General features: G+C 42.8%; 3 protein-coding genes and 1 long non-coding RNA gene across 4 annotated transcripts; all 4 read left to right on the top strand.

Moving 5' to 3' along the window:
* Positions 1–1,454: 1,454 nt before the first annotated feature.
* LOC134192473 (uncharacterized) lies at positions 1,455–2,722 on the top strand. The gene is made up of 5 exons (XM_062661212.1): positions 1,455–1,584; positions 1,651–1,803; positions 1,858–2,053; positions 2,125–2,486; positions 2,559–2,722. Exons 1-5 carry the CDS (start codon positions 1,455–1,457, stop codon positions 2,720–2,722), a joined length of 1,005 nt encoding a protein of 334 aa, XP_062517196.1.
* Positions 2,723–3,705: 983 nt separating this feature from the next.
* Positions 3,706–4,104, top strand: LOC134191897 (uncharacterized). Its single transcript, XR_009971862.1, has 3 exons — positions 3,706–3,789; positions 3,859–3,948; positions 4,012–4,104. It is a non-coding gene; the product is annotated as an uncharacterized LOC134191897 (long non-coding RNA).
* A 70-nt stretch (positions 4,105–4,174) lies between these two features.
* On the top strand, positions 4,175–7,059 carry LOC134192472 (cadherin EGF LAG seven-pass G-type receptor 3-like; the record flags this gene model as incomplete). Its single annotated transcript, XM_062661211.1, has 4 exons — positions 4,175–4,409; positions 4,466–4,876; positions 4,950–6,985; positions 7,033–7,059. Coding segments are annotated over 4 exons (2,709 nt in total), but the record flags the coding sequence as incomplete, so codon positions are not given.
* Positions 7,060–11,252: 4,193 nt separating this feature from the next.
* On the top strand, positions 11,253–12,290 carry LOC134192471 (zinc finger MYM-type protein 1-like). Its single transcript, XM_062661210.1, has one exon. It carries the CDS (start codon positions 11,253–11,255, stop codon positions 12,288–12,290), a length of 1,038 nt encoding a protein of 345 aa, XP_062517194.1.
* Positions 12,291–17,767: the final 5,477 nt, after the last annotated feature.

Raw genomic sequence — 17,767 nt, 5'->3', positions numbered from 1 at the left:
TCACCTATTTACAAGAAGCAAAGTAGCTCTTGACGTAAAAAGGTAAATGTTCTATTGATTCTCAAACAAAGCAATATTGCAATGATTGTATCTAGAGATGGAAGTGTCAAAGACCCAGCGGGAATCAAGGCCACACCTCTTCCCAAACATCGCAAACCGTTCTGTATCACTGTGGGACCTCTTTGCATCCCGGGAATACTCGGGTTTGAGGCATCACTGTCATATAGTCTCAACTATGATGCAAAGTCTTTAGACTATTCATCAGACATCGAAATAGCTCACGAGTACGTGACCAATGGAAGTCTTAAAGCGGGAATCTTGTGGCGCAATGACGTTGGCAGCGAGTTCGTTAGAGAGGTAAGATGCACCTATGGTTGATAAGCGACTCGTCATCTCTAATTTTCTGTTAATTTTAAAACTGTAAGGCTAAAGTCAAATCTTATCAAGAAGTGCCTTTGAAAAAGTTCATATCAAAGAGTAAAATAAAAGGACGAAGCTCGTCACTCGAAATGAATGTTTCCCCAAACTTTCAAATCACGTGGCCATCTCCCTATCGACTACCTGAACATGTCAACACAAGAGTACCATCATTTATAGAGAACAGAGTAGGTGTGCACGTCACTAACACATTGTCTCCTTCTTCACTCACAATAGACATACAACCGACTTTACATGGAAAATGGACGGCAAAAGAGTGTTCTTTGGGCTGCCCTCTTGATAAGGTGACACAACAGATAATGCAATGTGATGTGATTAGTAACTAAATATTATGATAACATTGCAGAAGTTGGAAATGGAATCACTGGCTGGTGTGAGCAACGTTGCTGGTTCTATAGAACTTTATTTGCAAAATTTTAAGATAACAAAACAACTTCAACCATTGCAATCAAGTCATTTCATCGATATAAAGTCAGGTGTGTGCATGAATCAGGAAACAGATTGCCCATGTGAGTGTCCCGGCCGTGCAAACTGCGAAGAAAAGAATGGCATCAAACGTTGCCTTCAATGTCTGAATTCTTATTGTTCCTCCCCGTGTCCTCCGGGTACAGTCGAGCAATATAACTTGAAACAAAACAAAGTAGAATGCAAATGTCGCTGTGCTGACTTCAGTCTTAGAGACAACGGAAACAGTGGCGATTGCAAGGTATACTATCACCATCATTGTCTCTTATTTATGCACACAAGGTCGATTGAGCCTATTTTTCAGCAGTGTGGCTGTACATGTCAAGATGGAACTAAAAGCACCATTGGACCAGACGGTCAATGTGACTGTTCTTGCAAATGTAGAAATTGCCAGCACTCCACTCGCGGTCCAAGTGGTTGCATTTGTCTCAATGACAAGTAACATTTCTCAATACGTTCCTTATTTGTGTTTAAATTGTTAATTGTTGTCAAATTTTTCAAAACAATGTATTTTCTCATATTAATTTAGGTGTCCCTCGTGCCTTGAGGGTATGGAAGCAGTGTGGCAAGACTGTGTGTGCAGCTGTCAGTCTAAACAAGATCGAGGAGGTCTACCTCCCGTTTGCGCTGAAGGATGGAGAGGTCCTTTCTGTGATGTTCCCGACTGCAGTCCATGGCCTTGTTAGCTTATTTCTATCAAATGCAAGTCCTTAACTCATCATAATTATTGCTTCATTCTCATTTTAGACTGCTCTGACAATGGCAACTGTACAATACCACAAAGGGATCAAGCCGATCAACATCCATACTGTGTGTGTGAGCCTCAGTGGATTGGCAGAGGATGTCAAATTGCAAGACCGAGAAGAATAGCAGGAGATCCACATTTGGAAACTCTTGATGGTCTGTATGAAACAGACTTCCTTCCTCTCTGATTTTTAAAATGTCATATCTTAGGTTTCAGCTACGACTATTTTGATATCGGAGAGTTTTGGTATTGCAAAAGTCGTGACAATGACTTTGGAGTTGCAACACGATTTTTCAAGTATCAACGAGTGTCACTCATTGGGGCTGTAGCAATCAAGGTGGAAAGTAATATTGTAACAATTACAACTCCATACAATCCTTCTCCAAATGATCTCCCTTTTGTGAGGTGCGAAGCAGCCATCCATGCATCTTACACAAGTTTCTAACACATAATATCTATCAATTTCTTTCCTATAGAATTAATGGTGTTGTCGTGGCTCCACTAAAAGAAGATAAACTGAGTTTAGCTAATGGCAGAGTGCATATGGAAGTCACTATTTATCATAATGATTCCTCATCAGCAAATGAAGAAGACAGCGGCACCATTAGAGCTCTCGTTGCTTTCCAGTGGTATAATGATGTCTACTTGTCTGTTGAAGTTCGCTACAGTCCTGGCATGAAAAGACAATTCATCAATATTCTCTTCTCTCCAGTTGCCACATTCAAAGGCAAAACAGATGGTCTGTGTGGCTACATGGACGGAGATTTGAATAATGATCTGTTGGGATCAGATGGAATCACTTATTCACTACAGGATAACGTGACATTTGCAAAGACATGTAAGTTCACTTCTTTACAGACTGCACTCTATTTGCTGTGACGTAATTCTGTTGCCCATTTGATGTTTATAGGGAGAATCACGCAAACGTTTAGTGGCTCTGGTTTGAATGGCACATGGTCTTGGTCTCACTCCAACTTTCACAAAGACGATGTGATGGATATCTCCTACAACGATCCTACATTTGTACCACTATACAGCATTGCAGACTTGCAACCATCTCTCAGACAAGTATGAGTGTTACACTGTAAAACTATTGGCAGTAGCTGTAAGCATATCAATGTGGCTACGACTATCCATTCAACCATGAAAATTTGTGTCAGTGGCGTAGACTGGAATCTCTTTGAGGGGAATTCCCCCAAATTCCCCCCCAAAAAAGCTTTCTAGACTCTGCCAAATCGGGCAGATCAAGAGAAGTAAACAAGGGTTGATTTGAGATTACTTTTATTAAAATTGTATGTACTGTCATATTTAAGTATAACAATTATCACTAGGGGTAGTAGCTAATTGTAAAGGCAGTACTATCTAATAAAAAGTTTTGATCAAAATTTTGATATGAACCTCGATACCAGTCTTGACCCCAACTGCTGGGGTAACACGCCACGCCACGCCAGTGTGTGTGTGTGTGTGTGTGTGTGTGTGTGTGTGTGTGTGTGTGTGTGTGTGTGTGTGCGTGTTCGTTCCTGTGCAATTCAAAATAGAGATTCTACAACCAGAATTTCACCGTGAACAGTGTAATTCATATCCTAATTAATTAGCTATAAACTTTAGTTGTCTAGAACAGTACCTAGCTACCTTTGTTTATCTTGAAAACTCTACACTTAGATTCTAAAGAAATAATACAGCTGTGTACTGACCGCATCGACGAAGATCCAGATCTGCCTAAAGAAACGAGTAAGGCAAGTCTAGGTCTAAGTAGCTAAGCAACAGACATTATTTCCTACTTCGATAGGCAGCGTTTGCTTCCGTTTCAATGCCACTAAGTTGTCTACTGTACCATCGGGTACTGTACAGACCAAACACTCTAACCCGTATGTGGTATATTTAAACGATACTTAGAAATCGAGAAAAAGCGAACAACCGTCATAATATGTTTACGTTGTACAGCTACATCTTGATCGTTATCTAGCCAAAGTTTGGCATTACAAGCATTACGTATTTACACTAATTGAATATTTCTGCCCAGATGGCCATGTCAGTGTGCAGTTCACTGAATCTAACGGAAATAAAACTGAACGAGTGCATATTTGATGTAGCGGTCACTAACGATACATCCCTGACCGAACAGGAAGCATTCAAGATTGGTAATATTCATCTGAAGGGTGTAACCGATAATTACTAACTCTTGTAGAAATTTTCATCGTGTTTGTCAGGATGTCCAACTCAATGTTCTGGCAAAGGTCGTTGTGTGAACAACACTTGCGTGTGTGTTTCGGGATGGTTTGGAGACGAATGTAGTCGAGGTTATTGTTTCTGTGTTGTTGGTTTGTGTGCAGCCCATGACCCTATCTGTTACCTATCTATAGGTTCTTGTGCAAATTGCAGTGTAAATGGGGACTGTGTGTCTGGATTCTGTCGCTGTCATTTTGGATGGGATGGACCGTTCTGTGAAAGGCCTGGTCAGTACTCACTTTGTCGACTAGCCGATTTTTCGAACTCAACTAATGTGTCTGTTTTGCAGCTACTTGTTTTGGTGTATCCAACTGTACTAGTGCTTCTCATGGACTGTGCAAGTCGGACGATGTGTGTGAGTGTACACCAGGTTATATTGGTGAGGCGTGCAATGAGAGAGCGCGTTGCGATAACGTGAACCATTGTTCTGATCATGGCGTGTGTGTCGATCATGATAAGTGTGAGTGTGAGTTGGGTTGGGCTGGTATTAATTGCACTCTCTACTCGTGCGAACTCAACGGATACTGCAGCGGTCAGTAGTTTCTTGGCGTCCTACCAACGTTTTCTTTATTGTGTGTTGATTTATAGGCCACGGTCGATGCGTCGATTTTGATGTGTGTCAGTGTGATGTGGGATGGGCTGGTGGTAGCTGCACCACGCCTCTCTGTAACGGTGTAGACGAGTGTTCCGGTAACGGCGAATGCGTGTCACCAAACGCTTGCCAGTGCTACGATGGATATTCGGGTAGCAATTGTGCCGTTGCCGACGTTTGTCCTGAAGTGAACGATTGTTCTGGTAACGGAGTGTGCCTTTCCAAAACAAAGTGTAGATGTTACTCTGGCTATTCTGGCAAATATTGCAGTCAAGCGCAGTGCAAGGGAAGGAACGATTGTTCCGGTCACGGCAAATGCGTTGAAGTGGATCTGTGTGAATGTGAGTTTGGATACACCGACTCGAACTGCAGTTCCTACTCGTGCGAGACACATGACTTCTGTTCAGGTCAGTCAATTGCTAGACGAATAATACAAATGAGAGTAGTATTTCTATGTATTATAATGTACTTTACATTCAGGTCATGGAACGTGTTTATCGTTTGACCGATGCTTATGCAAAATCCATTGGAACGGTGTAGCTTGTGACATTCCCGATTGCTCCAACGTGGACAATTGTACCGACCTTGCTCACGGGACCTGCATTGCTCCTAATACGTGCTTATGTGAGGCGCAGTATGATGGAGACAGTTGTAATGAAACAGCAGAAAGCAACGCCAACCCACCAGTATTTGCAACATCAAAAGTCAGTCTGATAGCTGCGTCCACCAGTCGCGTGGGATCGACAATTTTGAGTTTATTTGCTACCGATGGTGACCGCGGTAAAAACGGACACTTATCTTACTCTCTCACCAGCACTAACAACAACCATACATATTTTCTATTAAATGGTAGCTCGGCTGATATCATTCTATCAAAGTCACTCGAGTATTTAACTGGATCTCTATTGACTTTCAATGTCATTGCTACTGATGGTGGCGTGCCGAGTCTAACAGGATCTGTAAACATTGAAGTATCCGTAGTGAAGCCCAATCAACATTGTCCCGTCTTCAAGAATCTTCCCAAAGTCGTTCATGTTCCGGAGAGTGCTGGGATCGGATATGTGATAGCTCACGTAACGGCAACCGACGACGACGGTGCCGATTCGGTCAATGGCGTCGTCAGCTATTCGTTGGAAACGACTAATGCAAACACCATCGCTACGCAAAACCAACTTTCGAGCGATGTGGACGCGTTTTCAATAAATACGAAATCTGGAAAGATAACATCCCGTCGTCCACTGTCTGACGATACGTATAGTGTGATCGCAGTGGCGTCAGACCAGGCCAGTCCACCTTGTAGGTCTACAGCTACTCTTCAAGTTAATGTACTCTCCTCTAATACTCCTCCTCTCTGTGAACCATCTAATGTCGCTACATCTCTTCCCTACACTACAGCAGTCGGTTCGCACGTTTTGCGTTTGGATGCCGTAGACAACGATAACGGGACCGATGGAAATCTGATCTTCTCTTATTCTAACTTTCAATCACTTTTCTTGCACAATGTATCACCATTGGCACTAATGCAACGTAACAAGACAGCATACTTTCAGCTTTCCAATCCACTCCGCTCACTTACCGACAGCAATTCCAAATCTTACGATCTCTCGTTTTTGGTAAGCGTGACAGACGCTGCTCGTCGTCCCAGATCGTGCAATTTTGCAGTCACTGTTATCGTCACGCATCCATTTCAGTTTAGACACACTTCGCTATCGTCTAGCATCAACGAAAATACCGACAAAGGAGTTTCATTGATATTAACCCCATCTCTAGAACTGATGACGAACTTGAGTGGAATTATATACAATCTGCACAATGCAGATCAGTTACCGTTTTCGATCGACCCAACTACAGGAACTGTGACCGTTTCTGGATCAATCGATTACGAAGCAATCTCTTATTACGATATCGCCATAGTGGCTGGCACCTCCGTTGACCCTCAAGCTTTTTCTGTTGCTCACGTCGACATCACAGTAATAGACGAAAATGACAATCCTCCTCGTTTTCCATTTTCACATTACAATGTCTACGTAAAAGAAGACGTGGCCAAAGGCGTAACACTTTTGTCTCTTTCAGCGACTGATGCAGATTTACTAGGAGGACAGGTCGTGTATTCACTGACTTCGCAGTCACCATCCAAAAAAGATCAACATTTTGTGGTAACAACGACCGTCAATGGAATCACGATTGATGTAGCAGATGACGCCAATCTAGATTACAAAATTACAAACAGATACCAACTAGTAATCAAAGCGTGGGACCGCGCGAATCCTCGCTTGTTCAGTGAAGCGTCCATCACAATTCACGTAGAAGAAGGAGACTTCCCAAGTCCGGCTTTCCAACAACGCTCATACGACGGTTGGGTGCAAGAACACACAGCCACCGGAAAGATTGTGTTGACTATACCAGCTCTAGTCAATGGCAAGATAGGCAATCGAGTCACCTATTCAATGACAAACCAGATGTCCGACGCATTGCCCATCTCCGCATTCGACGTGTCTGCTAACGGCTCCATTATCGTATCTAATTCGTCTCTTCTTGATTACGAGACTCTTCATCAGATCAGCTTCACACTTGTCGCTACGGTTACTAAACCTCGTCTACGCACAGCTCAAACGACCGTCATTGTGCAACTCGAAGATATTAATGACAACCGACCCCAATTTGACAAAAATGAGTATGAAGGTGAAGTTACTCTCGACGCTGCCATTGGATTCACTCTAGCAAATGTGACTGCTCAAGATGCTGACTCGGGTAACTCTGTATAAAATAAGTTTGACTTTAAGTTCTAAACATTTTTCGTTGTTTCTGGAGTATAGGCTTGAATGGCCATATTTCCTACGGTATCGAGTTTGGAAATGACGACGGAATGTTTTCCATCAACGCGATGGGTAAAGTTCAGTTGACCAGATCGCTGAACGAGAGCGGCCTCGACAGACACACGATCACAATTCTAGCTCGTGACCACGGACAGCCACCTCTATCGTCTACAGCCACCGTCTACATTACCGTCCTCTGTTCATCAATGGGAATATGCTCACAAATGCAACACGTCGATAGCAGTTCTACAGGTAGCTTTCAATTCTATTTTGTCTATAATTGAAATGTTCACGTTTTACTTGTTGCTTTAGATGTCCCGGTTGGATTGATCGCTGGAATTGCAATCGGCTGTGTTGCCATCATCGTCCTTATCATTGTGACTGTACTCGTACTGAAAAAGAAAAGAAAACAACCACCACCCAACCAAGAGTGGACGGCGAGGTGTATACACAATAACGTGTTTCTGCCTTCTTATTTCAATAACCAACCTTTTTTGTTTCAGTGGGTCAAATCCAATGTATAATGATTTGGCAGACATTTCAACCGAGATGTTCCACAGTCCCGCAAGCACCGATGATAAGCCAAGCTACGAGACGGTGCTCTAATACATGTGTACTAGCTCTTCAACAAAATAGGGAGCTGCGGGACAAACCAAACTGTTAACAGTATATCTAGCTAATGGTTGCATATCGCCTAGTCTGTTGTTGCGTCGTCGCCTTAAGACAGCCTATTTGTTACCTTCGAGTCCACTTTGGTCGCCTGTCAACAGCAACTTATTATTGTTGGTAAGTGTAACAGACGCTGCTCGTCGTCCCAGATCGTGCAGTTTTGCCGTCACGCACTTCGCTGTCATCTAGTGTATCTGTAGCAACTGCGTAGCGCACTAGTTACTTAGCGTACGTTAGTTGACGTCATTAGGTAGCGCCTATATAACTTGTGAATTTGCTAGACTAGCGTAGTATTGATCGTGTACCGTGTAGTACGTGTATTGTGTAGTACGGTGTATCGTCTACTTATACAGAGCTTAGTTCAAGTTCACTACTTGGTGTACGTAGCACTTGCGTAAGGCTTGATCAGTTGGTCGTTCGAGTGTGTCCTATACCAGTGCCTGCTTGGATTATATTACACGAGAGAGTGCAGTATAGCACGGATACGTCTAGACAGGAGTACAACGTATTTTATAGAACGTTGCGTCTGGACGGTGCTACATATCTATGAAAATACCAACAAGGAATATTAACCCCATCTCTAGAACTGACAAACTTGAGTGGAATTATATACAGTCTACGCAACGCGGATCAGTAACTGATCCAAATACAGGAACGTGTCTGGATCAGTCGATTACAAAGCAACTTCTCATTCTCGAAATCAGAACCCGTCACATACTGTTCCATGCTGCCAAAACGCGTCATCCTCGTCGTCAATTGTAACAACTCAGCTATTAGGACAAAGAAATGCTACTTCGCACTACTTTACAAACAGAGCACCACGTGACCGGAAGGCCCGTATCAACACGGTACCATTAGCTAAAAACTAGAGTTGGCAAAGAACTCGAAGAGCGCGCCACCCAACTTTACCGGGCAAGCGAGCAAGGGCGTGTTTACAACCTACTACTGTAGCAGCGAGAGCACCGAAGGTGGAGAAAAAGCCAAAGACAACTGTATTGGTGTGACTACACCATAGATCTAGATAACACAAAAGGAGAGTGGCTTTAGTAGTATACTCCCGTATAAATACACTATAACTCTCCTCCTACTAGAGTGAAATGTCCTCATGAGCGAAGCATAACTGAACAACACAAAGTAGAATACAACTACAACGATAGCTAGACAACTATATGTGACTAAATAAAAAAAAGTCTTCAAAACGAACAGGAGGAATGCCAGCGGTCAAACGACGAGAACGTACTGGGTGACTGGCTGTAGACTCTATACAGACTTCATCAGAAGCACATTATTAAACTGAGTTACGTAACTGCATTGTCATCAATGACTTGTTTTGACGTTCAAATTCTGCTCTGTTGGCTGGTGACAAACGATAGGGCGGTAGATTGACTGGATGGTGGTCACCAGTATCTATAGAGTGAGTGGTAACCGAGGTACGTACCAGATCGTCCGAACTTTGTGCAAATATATCTGTATACTGATTGAGCAAAGCAGTTAACTTAACCGTTGTGTTTGAGATGATGTAAGATCACTGTTTACTGTTGGCTTTCCGGCAAAACAGGAACTCAGACATAGGTCCACATTGAAGATTCCATCTCTGAAGTAGGAAAGCTGAATAATATAAAGGATCCAGAAGAACTGGAGTAGACTGAGACACAGTAATCACACAAATACGACCATTTGAACCATTCGGGTCAGTGAAAGTTGAAGTACCATCTTCTTTTGCAAATACACATACAATGAACAGAGTGGCACAGTGATCTAGATTCTTACCCCAGAAAGTAACGGTTCCATTCAAGTAATTTATGACTGCATTGACACTACAAGGAAACTTGGAACCTAGGAGCACTGGAAAAGTAAAGTTAGGAACAACAGCAAAAGAATGTCTGATTTGCATGTTGCCAACAGACAATGAAAGGTCCACATAACAAATAACTGGAATTGGACCACCATTTACAGCAATGAGATTTCGACAAGCCCGTCATTCTGGATCGGCTTCTTTCCGACACTTTCGAGAAATCTAGAAGAAACGATCGCGAGAGACGACACAACACCAGAATCAATAATGCATGAGGTGAAGGCGGTAGCTTCTACTGTCAAGATGCAAACAGGAACATGTGGCGTGGACTGATGATAATCATTCTCGAGAACATAGACCGAACTATGAGATGGTTTCAGTTGAGAATAGTGAGTAACGACAACCGTGAGATTGACGAGTGGAGTCGCCTGTATTGTCGCCGGTAATGTGTGTACGTTACTGACATCTCACAACATGGGCTGATTGATGGGCGGTGGCTGCTTTGGCTAATCGCTTGCGACAGTCAGCTATACGATGACCGTACTTCTTGCAATAATTGCAATGACCTCGAAACGAAGGGGCGGGCGAACGAGTGGTTTGGGAAGAGTAATCATTGCGTGGAGGAACAGAACCAGAAAGACATATTGAGCTTCATAGACGCGTAGGAGCGGCTCGGGCAGATTGGGCTATAGGCCGACCAGATTTTGAAAAATTGACTTTCACCAGTCGACGATTGGCACTACTTCTGGTTTAGGTATAGACGATTAAATAAGTAATATATTTGTAGATGGTTTATCCGCTTTGTTATTAGACATGATCGTTTGCTCCTTAGTCTATGTAATCAACAATCTTACAACAATTTGACAATACTGTATTGTTTCAATAAATCAGCACTGTACATTGGGGCATCGAGGCCATTCCTACTGTGCGCATGCGCATAACCGTGTCTGGTCCACTTCTTCCGTGAAGGACGTAGCTGTACCAGAGCAACCCCATCAACCAACGACGTTCAAGCTTCCAAAAAGATCCTTTGGAGTGACAAACCGTAGTTTTCAACCTAGCTGGTTTGCTAGGTGGCGGTTTCTTCACTCTAACGAGACTGAAGACGCGGTGTACTGTCACACCTGCTTGCTGGGAGACTGTACGCGTCGTCTTGTTCCTGCTGTTGCTGACGGATCTTTTGTAAGCATTCTAGAAAGTCTGTGGTGCTGTATATATATATATATATATATATATATATATATATATATATATATATATATATATATATATATATATATATATATATATATATATATATTATTTATTTAGTGCACGGTTTGTCTGACTGTAATTCTTTCTAATTAATTAGTATATTATTTAAATCTGAACTTAATTACTGGTAGTTGAAAAGTGAATATCGTATTGAAAACAGAACAAAATTTCTAGATATAGTTGTTGCTTCCAGGTAACACAAGGATTTGCAAATTGGAAAATGCCACTACTTCATTCAAGAACCATGAAATGTCTGCTGCTCATCACGCTGCTGTTGAAGTCATGCTGACACTTCCGGCTGCAACTAAGGATATTGGTGAGCACTTATCACAACAACACGCTGTAGCAAAGACTAGAAACAGAGAGGCTTTCTATCACATTTTACGATCGGTCAAGTATTTGAGTAGGCAAGGCCTAGCTTTGAGAGGACACGGAGATGACACTGATGGCAACCTGACACAGTTACTCAAGACGAAAGATGAAACTGATCATAATTTAGCTGCATGGTTGGAGAGGAAGGATAACACATACATGAGCTCCATTGTTCAGAACGAAATTCTCAAAGTAATGGGATTGAACCTGCTGAGGAAACTTGCTTCAGAGTTTCATAAGTCTTCGTTCGTGACCGTAATGGCAGATGAAACTAGAGATGCATCTAACACAGAACAGGTGGTTTTGGTTACTGAATGCTTTGAAGTTCACGAGGAGTTTGTAGGCATGTATCAAGTACCATGTACCGATGCTGAGACTCTTACAGCAGTAATCAGTGATGTTTTTACAAGAATGAACTTGAATTTCAAGAAATTGCGAGGCCAATGCTATGATGGGGCAAGTGCAATGAGTGGCATTAAAAGTGGCGTCGCTGAGCGAATACGCAAAATAGAACCTAGAGCACTCTTTACCCATTGTTATGGCCATTCTCTCAGCCTTGCTGCTAGTGACATGATAAAGCAGGTGAAGTTGTTGAAGCACTCACTAGGAGTTACCCATGAGATAACTAAACTCATCAAGTATTCTCCACGTCCGGAGGGAATATTCCAAAGATTGAAAGAGAATCTTCCAAGCTACTCAAAGACTGGGATAAGAGTTCTTTGTCCTACAAGATGGACTGTCAGAGCTGATTCCCTTGCCAGCATAATCGATAATTACGTGGTTCTACTTAGCACGTGGCAGGTATCCTTAGAAATTGTTCATGATACCGCAATGAAGGCCAGAATACATGGTGTGCAGGCACAGATGAAGACAGTTCAGTTTTCTACGGAGCTGTTCTTGAGGAGAAATTGTTGAGACACACTGACAACATAATCAAATATTTGCAGCAGAAGGTCAACAACTGGCACAGATGACTGTAAGGACGTTGAAAACGCTGCGCAGTGAATAAGCCTATGATCTCTTCTGGTTTGAAGTAAACAAGAAGGCTGAAAATCTCAATATTCCAGAACTTGAATTACTTCGCCAGAGAAAACGCCCTCGGAGGTTGGAGGAAGGTGCCCAGAACCATTTTTCACGGTGATGTCAAGTCTTACTACTTGCAAATATACAACGAGGCCGTTGATGTAATAATTAATTGCATTGAAACAAGATTTGACCAACGAGATTATGCAAGGTATTCGTCTTTAGAATCACTTCTTCTTACAGCAATTTCGTTACAACAAGATTACCATCATGACTGGGAAACCCCGACATTGACATCGCAAGAAAGCAATACTGGAAGGACAACTTGAATTAATGTGTGACTTTTACAAAGACGATTTTGACATAAGCCAATTGAAAGTACAGCTTGAAACGTTTGCTACCAACTTCTGCAAAGACGCGGACACCACCAAAGTTACTATTTATGACGTCAGACAATATTTTGTGTCCTTAAGCCCTGAGAAGAAATTGCTCATGTCACAAGTCTGGCGACTCTTGCAGCTAATTTTAGTCATGCCTGCAACGAGTGCCACGTCTGAAAGATCTTTCAGTGCGCTTCCTCCTGTAAAGAACTACTTGAGGGCGACCATGCTACAGGAGAGGCTGAATTACGTGGTGCTTTTACATGTGCATAAAGACTCGGTTGATTTGCTCAACCTGAAGCAAATTTATAACGAATTTGTAGAGGGATCTGAACACAGACTTAGGATGTTTGGCAAGTACACTGATGATCTAGGGTAGCATGTCTATGTGCGCTATCTACGCAAACGTATACCTGTTTAGTATTTATATTGTATAATTACAGAACTATTGTAAGCGGAAAGATGCTTTAAAATGGAAATCAAAGATTAATAAATAGCATAATATTAAAATATGATGAAGACACGTTCAAACGTGTCAAGCTGATTTTGAAGTTGCAGCTAGCGCGCGCTAGTTCTGCCTGCTAGCGCGCGTTAGGCCCGACAACTTCCAATTTGCTTCCTACGCCCCTGGACTGCTTGAAGTAGCTTCAAAACTTCTCCTTGTTGGCTTAGTAGCTGGTGTTGCTGAAGAACGAGCTGTTGAAGCAGTCGAGTTGAGGAATCATGAGAAGTGGAGGCGGACGTGGCAGATGTGACATTCTAGAACTAGACCTACGTAGCATTCTTCTTGAACAATAGCACTTTGCGTCCTTTTTAATTTTGGGGTTGGTCATGTTCCAATTCTATTTGAAATTCTGGTCGAAGACACTCTTGAAACCATGTGATGACTGCTAGTTCCGGTAGTACAGTATCTTGGGCGCTGTCTAGTTGTAGGAGAGTGCAACGAAAGCGAGAAGAATAGGCAGAAACAGACTCGTTTTCCCCTTGTCGAATCGACATCAACTTTCGTGTAAAGTGTCGAATAGAATTCTTTGGGCCGAAATGGCTTCTCAAAATGTAACGAATGGATCCCATGACGGGGCATCATCTTCTTGAAGGAAGGACAGAAATGCACGATATTCTGCTCGAGCACAAACAGCGAGTGAAACTGTGGCTTGTCGAAGTCGAATTGCAGGACGCCACAGTGGCGGATACAGAATTTTGAAAGCACTCAGTAGATAAAAAGTGGGCGTGTCAAATAATTAAACAGGTTTAAGTATTTTAAAATTCTATACTGTACTTACGTATACATTATAACGTTTTATTACTAATAAAACTGAAAAAAAACTACAACATTATTTGAACTGACCTGTAGATTGCCCGCCTACTCTCTCTGGTGCAAAAAAACACACGCCCGGCAAAATACTCCATCAACGTGTCGACTGTAGCCACGGATACTGTTTGACCCACTCTGGATAAAATTGACGGAAACTGGCTGATCCAAGACTTTGAGAGCGACGATAGTGCAATGGATTGGGATCAGTTTCAGTTGTCAGTATACGTATTTTTCCTCTCTGCTCAGCTTGCTTAAAATATGTTTGTCTGTAGCCAATAGTTTACCTCTAAATATTGATGACAATGACCAGTTTGTTATTTCAGAGTGTAAACATGTACAAGACGTCGTGGGCAATGAAATGTTGGTAGTGTCAACCAGAGAACTAACTAGGAAACTTGTCTTCAGTAAATACTTCACTTGAACATTCAGCAGCAACCTCAATATCAATATCGTACGTGCATACAATTTTTTGGACTATTGACTAATTGGTCATATTGATGAAACATCTTACCAATGTTTGAGCCTCAAATTGAGGTTATAACTGTACTACTAGAATCACTGGAAATATCATGAGAATTTTTACATCCATATTCTAAGTATAAGATATCAGAATGACAAAAGTGAAATATCTATACACCAACTATATCGTTTGACTACCAGGAACAACCCGTCGTTACGACATAAGAGCGTCCAGATGTGATTACAGTACACCGTTCCCGCGTGTGCGCACGTCTCCAGAGAAACTGCTGGCAGTCTTCGGAAACGATGAATGTCGTTGTGGTACATGACTGCCAGTCAGTTTTAGCACAATGTTACACTGACTTAGTAAGTTTCTCACCTTTATCATGTTTGCCGTTTTTGCAAAGAACCACGTTATTTCGTGACTTCCGGAAGGCACTCTACGTCTCTTTCGATTTCCGATTCTATGAAACTCATTGGATCCGATGCTAGACTTCATGAACTTGGATTGAATCTACTTGACTTTAGTTGTGGTGTAGATTACAGATTGCCTCGAAATGCCGGACTAAAGCAAACGATACTGAACGCGATCACAGAGTACTGTAATTTCTAGTGGAAAGTTTTGAAGTTTCTTGACTTCTTGACCACATAAACAGTGACTTTTCTTTAGAGTAAAATATTAGAACTGCAATGTAAACTAGCGTACAGAAGAAGGGTCAGCAAAAGGAGGATTCCGCGGAATCCCCGGAAACCCCTCAAGATCTGCCACTGCGCCACTAGAACAACCAGCTGCCGAGGTCCTCGCCGTTGTCTCCCCAAAACTTATCAAGCCACACAGGCAGTAGCTAACGAAAAGTGCTGATATATTGACTGTGACTAGTACGAATAGACGAATTATCATCTAGATCAAACTCATGATCACCTGCAGCTGATAGGGCTTGTTATCTCTGGTGTCTCTTCGGCTGGCATAATAGACGAACTGCGCTGAAGGTTAATCCGGGGCTGCAATCTACACTGTGTCTGGGGCGAGGCTAACTGAAGGTAGGGGTCGACTACTAATGGGTTCTCCACCAATTGTAACAGCGAGAGCACCGAAGGTGGAGCAAAAGTCAAGAACAACTGTATTGGTATGACAACACCTTCTCTAGGTAACACAAAAGGGGAGTGGCTATAGTATACTCCCGTATAATTACACTATACTACGGTACCCGGAAACAGGTCGAACGCATTCCTCCTGCTGAGATCAAGAGACCTATCAAGCACTCGCAACGTCTGGTACATAGCGAACCGGTAACAGCAGTGCCTGTTGTCCTGAGCGCATCATCTTTAGCGCAGCAAGGAAAACGACACTGAACCGTATCTGTCGTACGGTGTTCTGCATTGGAGTAAAGACGCGACATCGACCTCGTTCTGGATTGCGTCTAGAAATGAAGACATGTCGATTTGGGTATGTTCTACATGCATATACTAGTAAGCTTGTCTAGCTAGACGGGTACAGTAGTCAATCTATTTGTTCTGCGTGTCTGGAAACGCGCTCTACACTAGGGTAGCATGCAAACAGTGCATGCATGAAGGATCGAGGAGACGAATTTTACGCGTTCGTAGACTGAGAGTAGACAAAGAAAAGTAGAACTTGACTATAGACGCCACCTAGTAGTAATTGAAAAGGTAATATTATAGTTCCCATACTTGACCAGGAGAAAGCCCCCCCGCCGCGAATTGGCGCGAGTCGCCGAACGTCGCCGCAAAATGCCGCGAAAAATGGTTGAAACTGGGCCTATGGGCGGTAGGAATTGAGCTAACATCCAGATAGTAGCTACATGTAAGCGAAGAAAACGTACTTTCGCCAGTCGTCCATTATTTGGCACGTATACGTACTATAGAGTAGCCCTTATCTCACAATCTCACTGTAAGGCGGGTCCACGTGTTACTCTAGAGACAAATCTACACACACACACACACACACACACACACACACACACACACACACACACACACACACACACACACACACACTTATTTGGCAAGTTTTCAATCTACTCAGCTGCAGCGCGCGTTAGAAGGTACAATACACATTGCTTTAGTTACACTCTGACTGCATCTAGCACTATACCACTAGAGAATGGCGTGGCGTGAGCTCGCGTCACATCGTGCCGCCTTATGGGCGGTAGCAATTCATCTTCGCGCGTTTACAATACACGCGTTCTGTCGTTGTGGTACATGACTGCCAGTCAGTTTTAGCACAATGTTACACTGACTTAGTAAGTTTCTCACCTTTATCATGTTTGCCGTTTTTGCAAAAAACCACGTTATTTCGTGACTTCCGGAAGGCACTCTACGTCTCTTTCGATTTCCGATTCTATGAAACTCATTGGATCCGATGCTAGACTTCATGAACTTGGGTTGAATATACTTGACTTTAGCTGTGGTGTAGATTACAGATTGCCTCGAAATGCCGGACTAAAGCAAACGATACTGAACGCGATCACAGAGTACAGTAATTTCTAGTGGAAAGTTTTGAAGTTTCTTGACTTCTTGACCACATAAACAGTGACTTTTCTTTAGAGTAAAATATTAGAACTGCAATGTAAACTAGCGTACAGAAGAAGGGTCAGCAAAAGGAGGATTCCGCGGAATCTCCGGAAACCCCTCAAGATCTGCCACTGCGCCACTAGAACAACCAGCTGCCGAGGTCCTCGCCGTTGTCTCCCCAAAACTTATCAAGCCACACAGGCAGTAGCTAACGAAAAGTGCTGATATATTGACTGTGACTAGTACGAATAGACGAATTATCATCTAGATCAAACTCATGATCACCTGCAGCTGATAGGGCTTGTTATCTCTGGTGTCTCTTCGGCTGGCATAATAGACGAACTGCACTGAAGGTTAATCCGGGGCTGCAATCCACACTGTGTCTGGGGCGAGGCTAACTAAAGGTAGGAGTCGACTACTAATGGGTTCTCCACCAATTGTAACAGCGAGAGCACCGAAGGTGGAGCAAAAGTCAAGAACAACTGTATTGGTATGACAATACCTTCTCTAGGTAACACAAAAGGGGAGTGGCTATAGTATACTCCCGTATAATTACACTATACTACGGTACCCGGAAACAGGTCGAACGCATTCCTCCTGCTGAGATCAAGAGACCTACCAAGCACTCGCAACGTCTGGTACATAGCGAACCAGTAACAGCAGTGCCTGTTGTCCTGAGCGCA

This window comes from Corticium candelabrum, chromosome 16, assembly GCF_963422355.1.
Source record: "Corticium candelabrum chromosome 16, ooCorCand1.1, whole genome shotgun sequence".
NCBI lineage: Eukaryota > Metazoa > Porifera > Homoscleromorpha > Homosclerophorida > Plakinidae > Corticium > Corticium candelabrum.
The sequence above is the reverse complement of the archived record's forward strand: the minus strand, read 5'-3'. Positions and strand labels throughout refer to the sequence as shown.